The 13,419-nt window shown below is 51.2% G+C and overlaps 2 protein-coding genes across 2 annotated transcripts; both read right to left on the reverse strand.

Annotated features, from left to right (window-relative positions):
* Positions 1-1,643: 1,643 nt before the first annotated feature.
* Positions 1,644-2,090, reverse strand: STEHIDRAFT_154969 (uncharacterized protein; the record flags this gene model as incomplete). Its single annotated transcript, XM_007302089.1, has 2 exons — positions 1,644-1,738; positions 1,796-2,090. 2 exons carry the CDS (start codon positions 2,088-2,090, stop codon positions 1,644-1,646), a joined length of 390 nt encoding a protein of 129 aa, XP_007302151.1.
* A 5,308-nt stretch (positions 2,091-7,398) lies between these two features.
* STEHIDRAFT_76247 (uncharacterized protein) lies at positions 7,399-9,711 on the reverse strand. The gene is made up of 2 exons (XM_007301568.1): positions 8,461-9,711; positions 7,399-8,379 (listed from the first exon to the last, which is right to left on the reverse strand). The coding sequence occupies exon 1, from the start codon at positions 9,348-9,350 to the stop codon at positions 8,496-8,498; it is 855 nt and encodes a 284-aa protein (XP_007301630.1). The 5' UTR covers positions 9,351-9,711; the 3' UTR covers positions 7,399-8,379; positions 8,461-8,495.
* Between the last annotated feature and the right edge of the window lie 3,708 nt (positions 9,712-13,419).

A 13,419-nucleotide genomic window follows, 5' to 3' on the forward strand; every position in this document is an offset into this window, starting at 1 on the left:
CTGGTACCCTCATTCAGCCGTTCTTCGATCTTGCGAGGAGACAATCCGAGAGCGTACTCGTTGAATGGGCTGAAGCTCTGAGCGCTGAGAAGTATGTTATGCTTAACTATTCTCTTCAGGCACACATTGACTTGAATCGAGTAGTATACCGCGTATCTCATCGACGCCTAATGATGAGCTCGACAAGTGTATTTGCATGATATTTATACAGTGAGGTTACCTGAGTGTGAAGGTTCGCAACAGTTTCTCTTTGGACCTCTTCTTACCGTCATATCTTATCTTATTGAAACACCCTTGTGGGGCTTAACAGAGTGGAACTGTCAACGGCCAGAAAGGTTATGTCAAGATCCCCAATCTCGAAGTGTACGCGGGGTTCTGGGCGCAGTTTCCTCGGGAATTCCTCAGTCGGGCCTGTGACCCTCACCGTGAACCGTCGTTAGTCGACGATATCTACAAGGTTATTCGCTATGGGCACCCAGGAACTCTGCAACATTTGCTTAGCATACTCTTCCGCCAATTCCAGTTCCTGGACGGACGTCGTGCAGCATGGGTCCACAAAGAGATTTTGGTCGACATGCTCGGTCACGAGAGATATAAACTGGAGCCTTCTGCCAATCGCATTGTCATAGAGCGAAACCGTTCCCAGTTCACAGCCGTTCTACAGTTAAGGCGGGGAGAGAACCTTGCCAAAGCTAGTACTCTGGCATTGGAGACTCTTTCGGCACGTAGATCGCGAGTTTCGAAAGACACGAAAAAGCTATCAGAGTATGGTGTGGCGGTTCATGGTCAAGATTGTCGTGTAAAAATGAGGAATTTGACTCGGATGACCCACAGGCGGTGGCAGCGATAGGGTCGTTTTTATGGGAGTCGAATGGCGATGCAATAAATCGTAGAACAATGTTTTCTTGGATTTAACTGTTCTGAGCAGCACCCAAAGTGGTGTGAGGTCGCTTTTGGATTGAGTTCTGGTTCATTCATACGTACTACGAGTTGCCTCGTCCGGGAGTGAACGTTTGAACGTCCGCGTCAACAACATCGCACCCGGTATCCTCCCGTTTGAAATAACCAGTGCCTCATGCATCGGCTCACTGGGGAAACAATTGATTCCTGACACTCACCACCTTGTCATACTACAGCCGACGAGTCGGATGAGTACAATAAACCGAACATCGACAAGGCAGGATATGCGAAGGAGAAGGGTGTTCCTGCAGCCTGTCGTGCTGCAGGCTGCATTGATGCCACTTGCCGTCAATCACTGGTAAGCCTATGGTCAGCCTGTGGGTTTTCCTATGACACTCTCAGCCATGGTCGATGTTGAGCCGATCTTCCTTTTTGTTTCCTCTGGACTATCAACATTGAGGGTGGGTAGCTCCTTGAACCTTCTTGAGTTATTCTATTTTACCGTCGCACCTCTCCGGGCTCTTGAGATGAAACGGGAACATCACAGAACATACTCGGATTGTCTAGCACACACGCATGTACCCCGCTTTCCCCTCGACTGCCTCATTGTTTCCTTGCAATTGTACTGTTCAGTGCCGGTGCTATGTGACTGGATAGAATAAGTACCATAGAAGGGCTGTAAGTCACTGGGCGGAGACTTATAGGCTGAAAAACTCACTTCGAAAATCTATGCATACGTAGAATTAAAGGCCGATACTGGTCAGATATGCCTGCGCCGCCTTGGACTTTGCAGCGCTCCTGGTAGTTCCTTCTCCACTCGCGATGGGCACTCCGCCCACTGTTAAACGAAGAGTCGGGATTGGTACGAGACACGGAAAAGCAGGAGTGAACGCACACTTCGCAGTAACATAGATGGTCCCCGTGTTGTACTGATCCGTAGCGTCTATGCACCAGCACAAGTCCGCAGCCTGCCCGGTACTTTGCAAGTAGTTGTTGAGATCCCTGATCCAGTCACGGCCTGGATGCGGACAGTAAGTATCTGTATGGCCAGCAGGAAGAGCTGCAGGACGGATCTCTGCTAGCCATATCGAGTGATAAAAGGGGGGTGGGTTGGTAGTGACGTGGGTGAAATCGAGAAAGGGCTGTATGAGAGAACGAATACGAGGGAGTCGCTGAGGATTGTACAACATTGGTGCAACAACATCCTTCGCTAAGCCATCCTATACAATACCTCGCTGGAGAATATAGGAAGAAACGGTCATGTTATCCCAGCAGAGTCAGACCCTCTGACCATGCCATCCAAGCGGAACTTGCCAAACAAAGGTGCGGGAACGAGGCAAACGTACCCGCCATATCGTTTGAAGAAGGAAGGAAGTGCAATGCTGAGGACGACCGCAGAGCCAACAGTGGCGAATTTTCAGGGAATACGACTTGAAGGCAAGCAGTACTGGTGATTCGTCTATTTTTGCTATCTCACTTGTAAGTATTTCACACAAATTTCACAACAGCCTATCACGGATTCCCGCAGACGCTTGCAATAAATCGTTGTATTGCCCTTGATAACACTTATTTACGCTGAGTTTAGAATGCTACGAAATGTTGGATTAGCTTGGGATCGGCCTCATTTTTATACCCGCCGAATTCTGCCGGAATAAGTAGATGCGTCACCAAAGAAGGTGCAGTTTGGGATTTAGCATGGGACTTGGTCCCCCTTCGTCTTAAACATCGGCCTTTATTAAACGCTCCTGTCCAGGCTCTAAAAATCCAGAGTAAGAGCCAGGCCGATCTGCGCGTACACGGTAGACGTTTAGATAGCCACCTACCCACCACCGTCCTCAGCAAGCCGTGGACGTGAGTAGCCGCAGCCAGAAGCATTATTCATCTACTGTTGAGACGTGAATGAACTTCACGAGTCGATCGAATTCACTGCGGTGACGATGATGCCAGTGCTCGGCATACGAACATTCATACTTACCATCTTCCGGGCCTTCCCGCCACCAATCGCATGCCAGCCATTCGTGTGTTCGTGCATGTCACCTAACCACGCACAACTTGAACAAGGAGTCCAAGGCTGGGTTTGTGATCGAGTGACTTACTGCTTCATCACCTCGTGTTCGCCAAACAAAGTTGCAGATGCAAACGGGAAGTTTTATACGAAAGGAGATGGATGGGCCATGTGGCGAGCTCGGGCAATGTCGGGGTGGCGTATTATACAAAGCAGGACAAGGAAAAGTTACCAGAACGGATGCTGTGTGCGTTGACCACAAGGCTGATAGTAGCGCACCGGCGCCATCTCGGCAGGATTATATGGGAGTTTGGGGGGCTGAAACTTGAAACTCCCGATGCACTCGAACGCTGTAGGGATCGCGCAGAGTGGCTATGGATATCAGAGTCGAGGTAAGTATGAGCTCAAAGCGTCAATAGGAGATTCACACTCGCCATGCTTATTTAAAGCTGAATATCCCTTGACCGAATGGAGAGAAGAATATCATGCAATGAACCTTCGACATCATCGGCGACGCGGTGCTAGCTTCTTCATCGAGTCGTCAGCCAAGGACAGCCGCCAGTGAACAAGAATAGACTGGCATACCTGGATGGATCGCTTTGAACTGCCCCCGACATACCAATGTGTACCTATATTCTTGTTTGCTAACTCCAAAGCGTACAGGATGGAACACCTCGTATTCTTAGAAAATAACCGCCTGAGGCCGAGAAAGGACTGGAATAACCTCGTTCGAGGATCCGCGACGTCTTTGGCGCTTCAGTCGGAGGGTACACTGGATTGCACCGCAAGTCAGACAGAAATAAATATCCTACGAATGAACCATTCTTCGGCATTGGCAGTCCATGACGGTCTTCTATACCTTGGAGTGAGAGACGCCGTGGAGCTCAGAGCGCCCGTTGCCAGGACTGATGATGTTCTGCAGGTACGATGGACTTTGGCCGATGTATAGCCAGTCTATGTATATAAGATTAAATCGGGAAATGTTGCATAGCTGAAGAAACTCACCGATAGAAACCACGAACCCCCGGTGAGTGAAACAACAGAATATAGTTGTGCAATCGCCGTTGATTCTTGGATTATCTCCAACCCATCCTATTCGCCGCTCATCGTTCGTGCTGTCCACCATCAAAGGCTGAACATCCGCCAGTCCGCTCATCTTGGGCAGTCTGTATCAAGATTTCGTCAACCGAAACGCTCGCGGAATATTAGAGGCATACCCTGCATCAGTAATGCGGGGAACGCAATGAGATCGCAACCCAGTGATGCAGACGACACGAGAGGGCATCTCAATCATGATGACAGTCCGCCCAAAGCAAAGAGGAGAGTCTGAAGCATTCAACTACCCTCGCAACGCCCCTTTCCGGGCGGGTTTATCAATCCTAAAGGGCGAATCTGACGAACCGTTCGAATCTGTCAGAGGGCCGGAGTAATCAGCCGATCGTGACACCTTACCAAAACAAAAACACTAACCGGTCTTGGTGTGCTCGACGCAGGTTTTGCGGCGTAAGATGGGTTCATTGCGTTTCTTTCGGCAACGCTTCCACAAAATAGATTGACCATCCATTGGCTCATCGTCAGGCGACTGTTAGAACAAACAGCTTGTAAGTTATCAGCAATCACGGGCTGATAAACTCGAAGTGGTTCTCGAACCTCGAACGCTGCTCGGGGTTACTGTCCCTTTGCACACATTCTGTATCTGTGATACGAGAAATGGGGGATGTTGAGACCTGGATTGTTGATGCAAGAGCGTCGAGGCCCAAGGTGATTCCTGATGTTGACAGCCCACTGTCATCTCACATTATCAGTTCAGCGGGAGTGGCCCCGCGGAACGCATGTTCCAGAGATCTCAGTCGTCTATATCAAGCAAGAGGGTGCGTTACCGTCCGTATGATCTGACGAACCGTTTTGAAACTTGACTGAACAACGCAGTACCCCATGATCATGGTCAATGAGGATTATCCAAGATATTAGATGGCGTCAACCTTGGAACGCTCATCCACTCTCGGATCCCTTCCACCCAGTTTATTCTAGCTCATCCGCATCAACGATCACAATCGAATCAACGCAGACGGAGATGATGGTGGACGATAGTCGTTGACAGGACGTTCAACATTCAATCTCCGCAGTACCAGTGGTGCTGCCCCAGCGCCACACATCAACGCCACACATACGGCCATGTTTGAACGGCTAGCTATTGACCCCATTGCCTCACAATCCGGAAGTGCAAACGATGAATAGGATCAAGACCTGAGTGGGAGAACGCGCCGACAAAGTCCGCACGCGAGTGATGGATCATGAGAAATCGAATATGTTCTCCACCATTCGAAAAAGGCTCAAGGCGAAGAAGACCGCCTCCCTATGTTTATAGATCCGTCTCGTCAGCTCCACGAAGACGTCCACATCCGTCTCCTCGTCCGAGCCAAAGTCAGGATATAATATGCAGCCCGAAAATGAACTTGGCTACTCGAGCGCCATCTGTACGTGAGAATAGGATTTTCCCATTCCACGTTCGTGGGGCCTCCTGTCCCACAAGAAGACCGCAGAATCTTGGCCTGCGAAGTAGACGCGAAGGCAAAGGAAAAAAAAGAACAGAGAAGAGAAGAGGGAAGGGAAGAAGAAGAAGACTGATGGGTGACAGGAAGAAAGGGCTCCAAACGGGCAACAGCCTGGAACAGCTCCACGTCGAAGGGCTGTCTGAATCCGTCCTTCTGCACCTCTCCCCTTCCCTACCTTCACATCTCACCAAATCACCCGTATCACGGACTCACGGTATCGTTGTTGATCCCGCCCTCCGCATTGGGCCGTCCATCCATCGGGACTCGCTCCTCCCCCGCCCGTTTCCCTGTCTGTTTCTATTTCTATAACAGCGTCTCCTCTCGCTATATGATGCCCAGACGATACGTACACGCGTCCCGACAACCCACGATCATATGCGCAACGACCGAGGGACACGGTTTGGACGTATTTCCAGCCTTGGGCACGGATGTGTGCGGGAGGAAGGTGGTGGAGTGGGATACTAGGGTCCAGGGTTCCTGCATGCATGCCCCCCCATCCCTAACATAACCATGCATGCGATGGTGTGGACCGTAAACCCATAGGTCAATCGCACGACATCGATGGTCATTTTCCTCAAATTTAGAGAAATATTATGGTAAGAAGGGGAAGCCACATACCGAGATCATTCCGGATGGGCACTGGACAGATCCGAACTGCATCCTAGGACCTATTTATGTAGCCAGGGTATATGCAAGGATATGTGATCCCATGTACATACTCGTAGTCCTCGTAATCGTGGGCAGTACGCACTGCATCGACAGTAACACTGGCAGTACCGTCGATGCCGTTCCCGAGCTTAATCTTGCAGGGGGGTACACATCGGGAGGGTGTTTCGTTCTCATGAAGTACATACTTGCCACGGCGCGAGGATGACGCACCGACGGTCCCTGAAGCAGAGCAGCAAAAAATAACCACAGATATCTGAAAGGAGTAAACGAGGATGAGCACTGAGGCCGCAAAAGACGGATCGAAGACGACGGGATCGGAGGCGGGTCACTTGGATGATAGACAGACCGCGAAAGGAAAGACAAGAGACGGAGACGGAACATGGAAAGGGAAGGTCCACAACAAACTCTAATCCGTGCGCCCTTGTAAGCCCCCCCGGCCGCCCAGCGTATACGCACAAGATGTCTCGAGAGATGAAGTGATTGGTGTTGTGTCGGTTCATGAATCAAAAGCAGCCGCAGCGCCGCATGCTTCTGACTTCATGGAAATTTGTCTGCTTCATTAGCAGGCGGGCGGGCGTGCGTTATCGATGCATGCAGAGAAAAAAAAATTGCGGCCCCATACAGGCTTATTGTTGCGTTTGGCGTCGCGTCGAGGAGAACACGACCTCTCCCGGCCACGTGCCAGTCGCAGACCTGTATCCAACCCAAACGCGATCTCGCGAACAAACACGTGTATCAGCGCGACGCGTCCAGACGCGTTTCGTTTTTTTTTTGTATGTACGTCCGCCTTCCATTTCGGGACATACGTCTTCCCGATCGGGCGTTTCGAGCGGATTGATATCAGGAGACTGGAGTGGAGTTGTTGGTCTCGGCGGAGGTAAGTACTTTATCTTCGAGTTTGGAGACTCAGAGTGGGCGGGACGGATGAGTTCGAAGGCTTACTGTACGCGAAGTTGAAGTTGCGGTGTGCAGACGGTCGAGAGGGCCCAGGGGAGCCGGAATGGCTGACGGGCGCTGCTTACTTTCTGGTGCCAGTGTATGAACGCACGCAAGGAATCACACAAAAAAACACTTATACATACAACAACAATTCTTCATTTATTCTCCGTCTTCGTCCCCTGCCTCGTCTTCATATATGTAGCTATGCCAAGGATCGTGTCGTAAAGTATCTACTATCTAGTAACCCACCGTCGACGATTTCGGCAAGACAAGACATATGTATGTGTGCATGCGAAAGCGACGAATGTGAGGATTGGGTTGGGTTGGGTTGGGTTGCGAAGGTGGGAAGGCGGGGATGGAAGCGGGAGAAAGGAGTCCAAAGATATTCAAGGGGATTCAGAGACCGAAAAAAGACAGTGCATGGATGATCAACGTTCAAGCTTTAAGTAAAGAATCTATCGAGTTCGTTTCGTTCGTCTCGTTCATAAGACATACACAAACACAAAAAGAAACCAGGAATGAATGGAGGGAAGAATGGACATAAATGTACGTAACAACCCAAAGAAAAAGCGGCATAAGGAGGAAGGAGGAGAAAAGCCAGGAATGGGGAAGGAGGAATCGAATTAAGGGGCGAGATAGCTAGAGCGGAGAGCGTACGATGGTTTGCGACGGACGGATGACGGGCGGAGAGCAGTAACGGTAACAGTAACGGTAACGGTAACGGTGCAGAATCAAAAAACCAGAAGTCAGAAGATAAAGGATAAAGGATAAGGGATAAAGGATAAAGGATAATGTTAAGCGGCAGCTTGACAACGAGAGCGAAAGCGAATAAGGTGAGGGAATAGTGATATGTAGACCGTCCGTTGGTGACCGGTGATGAGCGGCGGTGTGGGCGGCGGTGTGGCGGAAGAGGGAAGAATAAAAGGAAGGGAATAAGGTACGTATACTGTAGAATAGAAAATCAAGTGGCGTCGAGCCAGTCGGAAGTGAAATTGAAACGGATGGGGATAGGTGGGAGGAGGACGGTGATGACTGATGAGGAGTGCGTGGCGTGTGATGGGAGGGACGGGACGGGATGGGAGGCAAAGGGGCAATGATGATGTCGATGTCGATGATGGAGACGGTTCGGAATGGGGAACGAGATGGAGACGGGGTATGTTACATATAATAGACAACAGACAACTAATGAACCGGAGGCGCACTGCCTAGCGGGACGTGTGGAGAGTACAGATGCTTTTGGATTGATTTAGGGAATTCTTCTTCGTTTTCTTCTTCATCGTCGTTGATTATACTGCATGCGTGGGAACCAATCTGCGTGACCAACATCCATGAGCACACGACCATCTCAAACCAGAGAAAAAAGAAAAAAAAACGGAGGGAAATGATGCTCACAAATAGCAAAACGCGGTCGTCACCAGGACCGTTCATCACCGCACATTGAACACCCAAGAATCGTCTTTCGTCCCCGAGGTCTTATTCAAACCGTCCACCCTCGTCTTGCCGACCAAGAAATCGACCCTCTTCACGCCCTTTCCCCTCTCCTTCTCCCTCTCCATCCCGTTCACGAACGCCCTCCACCTCTTTTCGAACGCATCGCTCACGGCCTTGCCCATGGCCGGAGCCAGAGCCTTAAACTCCGCCTCCTTCACCGGCGTCCTCATATTGCTGTACAGGGCGTCGAGCACGTCCTGTACCGAGATGAACTTTGCGCTGTTGGGTGAGGCAGTGGGCGAAGGCTCGACGGTGATATTCCAGGGCAAGGACGGGCACTGGAGCACGATGGAGGGTACCGGTGGGAATGTGGCGGGTGCGGCGAGTGCGGAGGCGGGCAGGTGAAGACTCTGACGGTTCGGGGGTGCGGAAAGGTCAAAGACGAGATGAGGGGATGCGAGGGCGGGATTGATGGTGACAGGCACGGGAGGAGGTTGCGGGTGGAGATACCCTCCGGACGAGTACGAGTCACCGCGTGCGTGACCGGGTCGGGAGGGTGGGAGATTCGAGAATAGTTCGGACGGAGAGAGGTTGGTCGAGACGGGTGACGGGGTGTAGACTTGGGGCTGGTAGCTCGCGCGTGGCGTGCGTTGGGAGGATTGAGTGGGGGTGTTGAGACCGAGTGTGGGAGTGGGCGGTGTGGCGAGGTTGTACAGGTTGGTATACGTGGGTGAGGGTGGTGTAGATGGACCCGGGTCAGACTCGATACTGTCTGTCTCTGAGGACGACGGCGAGATAGGCCTGTAGCTATCCACTGGATCACTATTGAAGCGGACACGACGGTGATCCATTGGAAAGCTATGGGTTGTTAGATGACTCGAAGTTCGGTGTTCTGCTCGCTGGCGTCTACTGGGATGAGTATGTGCTCGTCGTTGGTTGCGATGAGGGGGAGCAGCGGGGCGGGTGGTGAGGAAGGAAAAGGCGGGAGGTGTTGGGGTTTAAATAGGTGGATGAGGGAGGTACAGCAACAGGCCCAGAAAAAGTTGGCTCAAAGCGCGTCGCTGGCTGGCCACAAACATGTCGATAGCAACCCACGGGCTCGGCGCGTCCCTTTCTATGTACTCCAGGGCCGGACCCGAGCCATAGCTCTCCCGTATGAACGCATCGGGATATCTCTCGTGGAATAAGAGGCAGTCCTGCCTGCTACGGGCCAAGGACCAAGGCGGCTCAGGCTGAGGACACAGGTGCGGGAGAAGGGAAGCATAACTGACTCAGATCATATTCGCATTTCACTCGCTTCCTGTGCATCGTGTCGCCTCCAGAACGTCAAAGGCATCGCAAGCGCACCGCCCGCCTTGCGGCTGCTTTTTCTCCTCTCTAGGCAATTCGAGGCGACCCGTGACCGTAAATCGTAGTCGATACCGCGAACTCGAGATAGCTTCAGATCTGACATGCGTCTTCCGCGATGCTACCAACCGTCCATCGATGCCTTTCAGGCAGCGATCCAATTTCATTACCCTCCTTTATTTCTCTCTCTTGCTCTTGTCCTCACCTTGACTACTAGTATGCCACACGATCATGCCACCGCAGAATATCCTTGCTTTGCTCGTCCCCCTGCGCTCCATTATCCCACTGCCACCCGAGCGCCAAATCTCGGCCGGCGAGTCAGGCCATACGTATGTCGAGCGCTTCCGAGTCCAAGCTGGGGTCACTGGGAACCAGGGAAATACATATCATATCATCGCATCACAGCCCCTCTTGCAATTCCAACATCCGGTAGGCCGAGTCCTCCTTCCATTTCCTGCTTGCGACTTCTGAAAATAGGCTAACTGAGACGAGGACACCGCTTCCCGTCACGAGCTCGCAGAAATGACTCGCGCGTCCTAGGTTCCTGGCAGAGTCACCGTTCGTACCCAAAAATGCATCTTTGGACTCAGGCATAATCACGCTCTTGGGACCAGTGGCATGTTCTTGATTATCTATTTCGGACCTTGGCCTTGCTGTCTATGTACGTGGAACGTGTAGAGCACTTACATCGCCGCGAGGCTTCATTCGCGCTTCATGGGCTCACCATGACTAGGATCCCTGTGTGTATGTGTGTGTGTATGTGTATGTGGACAAAAAAATGATCCCTGTTATTCCTGTGCTGTGCCGTCCAGATCGTCACGAACTGCGACGAATCTACCTTTCCGTCTGTCAGTGATTACGATTACAATTAAGATTATAGATTATCGAACGTAGAATCTCCTCGGCCGTATGATAGCCTCGTGTAGGCCGGACGTACGCCTACATACAGTACATACGGACCACAGGCGACTGGCTCCCTAGGACGCCGGAATGAATGTGCCATTCAAGGCTCCCCGTGCGCTACGATACCCGACGTATGTACATACCTGGGTCTCCTGAATCGCCCGAAGTCTGAATTGCTCGCCGTCTCGCCACGTCCGCTCCGTCAGCCCATTGGTAGACATCGATATCCCAGCGCTCAATGCTCAGTTCTCACTCGGATCATAAGCTGCAGACTGCAGTACTCGTACAATGCGGTATTTGCATGGCATGTTATGCCGTGAGCGATGGATTATCTCTATCCATCGCTGGTGGATTCAGAGCATACAGTATTCAGCAAGTGTTTGAGTGTTCAGTGTGTTGTGTATGTGTATGCTTCTTCTGATGTCTGTGTACGCTTCTTCCAATCTCTGTGTGTACGCTTCTTCCAATCTCCAACACGAGCACTCGTCATCCTCGTTCTTGATCCTCTCTTGTTCAGTCCACCCGAATATCACGACTTATCAGGTATACCCACTCCATGTTTTGCTCACACCGTAGAGGAAAGAGCATGCGTGTAGGCCTGCGGTCAGCTCGGGTAACAAATCACAGAAACGGGATATCAGTACTGCGATACTGGACAGTGTTACTGCAAGGTGCATATGCATATGCATATGCTCCGGAATTCAGCTACCTGCCTGTCTGCGTGAATTTCGCCATCGGACGCCACTGGATTTTACTATCGATATCGGACACCACCGAATTCAGTCGGACTCGCACGTACGCAGGCTCTGGGGGCAGGTAGCAAGAATTACGAATATTAATAACTTATTTCACGCGTGGCTTGCAAGACATCCCCTCTTTATTGCAGTATCTGGTATACCGTGACTGAGCTGATTTATCACATGTGCTTATACAGGTAAGGTGAGGTATATCCCCTCTGGACTATAATATGCGTGCTTACTCGTAGACTGTAGTCCCCCGTGAGCTGCGATCACGTTGCAGGCGTAGTCCACTCCACGCCCCTCGTAGCCTTGGCACCTCGCCCCGCACACGGTCCAAGGTCACTCGAAATCGCATCGATATCGACAGGCTGTACACGCTCTCTCGAATCTCGAGCATGATCGCCCACGAAGTCTCATCATCTGAATCACCATCACTGCCATCACGATTAATATTCGCCGTGCGTCCGCCGACCATCGACCATCGGGCATTGGCGGTGCAAAATGCCAATAATGCCTGGATGATCTACTTTCGCCGCCGGGATCGTAAGGTACCCAGCGACGACGACGAAACGCTATGCACTCCACATCCACATCCACATCTACGTCAGATATGGACCTGTGCGCCGTCCGTACCTTTCGCGCAACAAGATGAGTCTCCGAGTCGGCTGGGTCCGCGTATGCGTGATTTATTCTGGGACTCAGAGGAGGAAGAAAGGTCACGGTATCATCAAAGTCGCGCCCGTATTGCGCATGGTCGCATTTGGGTCTCCTTCTCACAGCACGGTAAACATAAATATAAAGTATACCCACTAATAACCTCTCTATCGTTCAGGACCCACGCTTGTCACATCAGTATGGAATTCAGAACCCGGGACAACACTTCGAGGTCCCTCGCAGCATGACCGGCGCCTCTCACGCGTAGAGTACTCACAAACTCGCCGGCCGATTTGCGAGTCGGAAACACCCTCGAAATTGATCCAGATCTTGCGCACTACTAGTTGGATTCCATTCAGGTCCAAGGCGTAAACTGTGCCCCAATGGACGTATCCTATGGGCAGCAGTAGCCAATGAGGTCGTTTGTTGTCGGGCGTTCTGCGATTGCATGGGGACTCGGATGGATGCGCTTTGACATCTGCATCGACATCTGTGATCCCGAGACAGAGACAGATTTCCGATTTAGGATCGGCGTAGGTAGAGGTAAGAGGCGAGTGAAGAGTCTTTTTCACCCTGTTTCACGAGTGAAATATTTCTCATGCTTTTGATCGCTTGATTCCTTCACTAGGTCAGGAATCAAGATTCACGACCGGCAGGTGCTGTTGGACGTTGTGCGTCGAGTGCAGTCCAGGACACTGGATCGAGGTAGATTAGATTAGATGTACCGAGATCGAGGACAAACGATGTACATACTCCGACCTCCCAAAAGGGGAATAAATTGTCTCTTGCCTTTCTGCTGTCACTGCGTGAGCTGTTTTCAACAGGTTATGGGCCGCGTGCAGTCCGAACGCGCTAAATCTTCACTTTGCTGTTAATGCTTATTGGACTTCACGCCTAAATAAACAACTCGCGCCAACGGAAACTTGATGACCGACCCAGCGGGCGGCCAAACGAGAAGTTCTTCCGCTACGTCTTCAACTTTTACTTCTGTTCCACTTCATACTGTACCGTTACCCGCCGGAATGGCTTTTAACCCTTTTTAACTCCTGATCCTTCACGTTCTTACGTTACGCATAGAGCTCGTACAGCACCAATTTCTCACTTGCAAAATGACCCTCATTCTCGTTCCGATTCGTCACGATCGTTTGCCTCAGTACCGTTACCTTCGCAGTATAATCATTATTCCCAATCATTCCCCATTCAACCTTCTGTACCTGTAAACCCAGATATGTTTCAACATTCCAATCAATTCCCCTCGCAGAATCATACTGTAGCA

Source organism: Stereum hirsutum (assembly GCF_000264905.1).
Source record: "Stereum hirsutum FP-91666 SS1 unplaced genomic scaffold STEHIscaffold_4, whole genome shotgun sequence".
Classification (NCBI taxonomy): Eukaryota; Fungi; Basidiomycota; class Agaricomycetes; order Russulales; family Stereaceae; genus Stereum; species Stereum hirsutum.

Coding starts and splice junctions, on each gene's coding strand:
- STEHIDRAFT_76247 (XM_007301568.1), bottom strand. CDS start 9,350: ATGGATCACCGTCGTGTCCGCTTCAATAGTGATCCAGTGGATAGCTAC.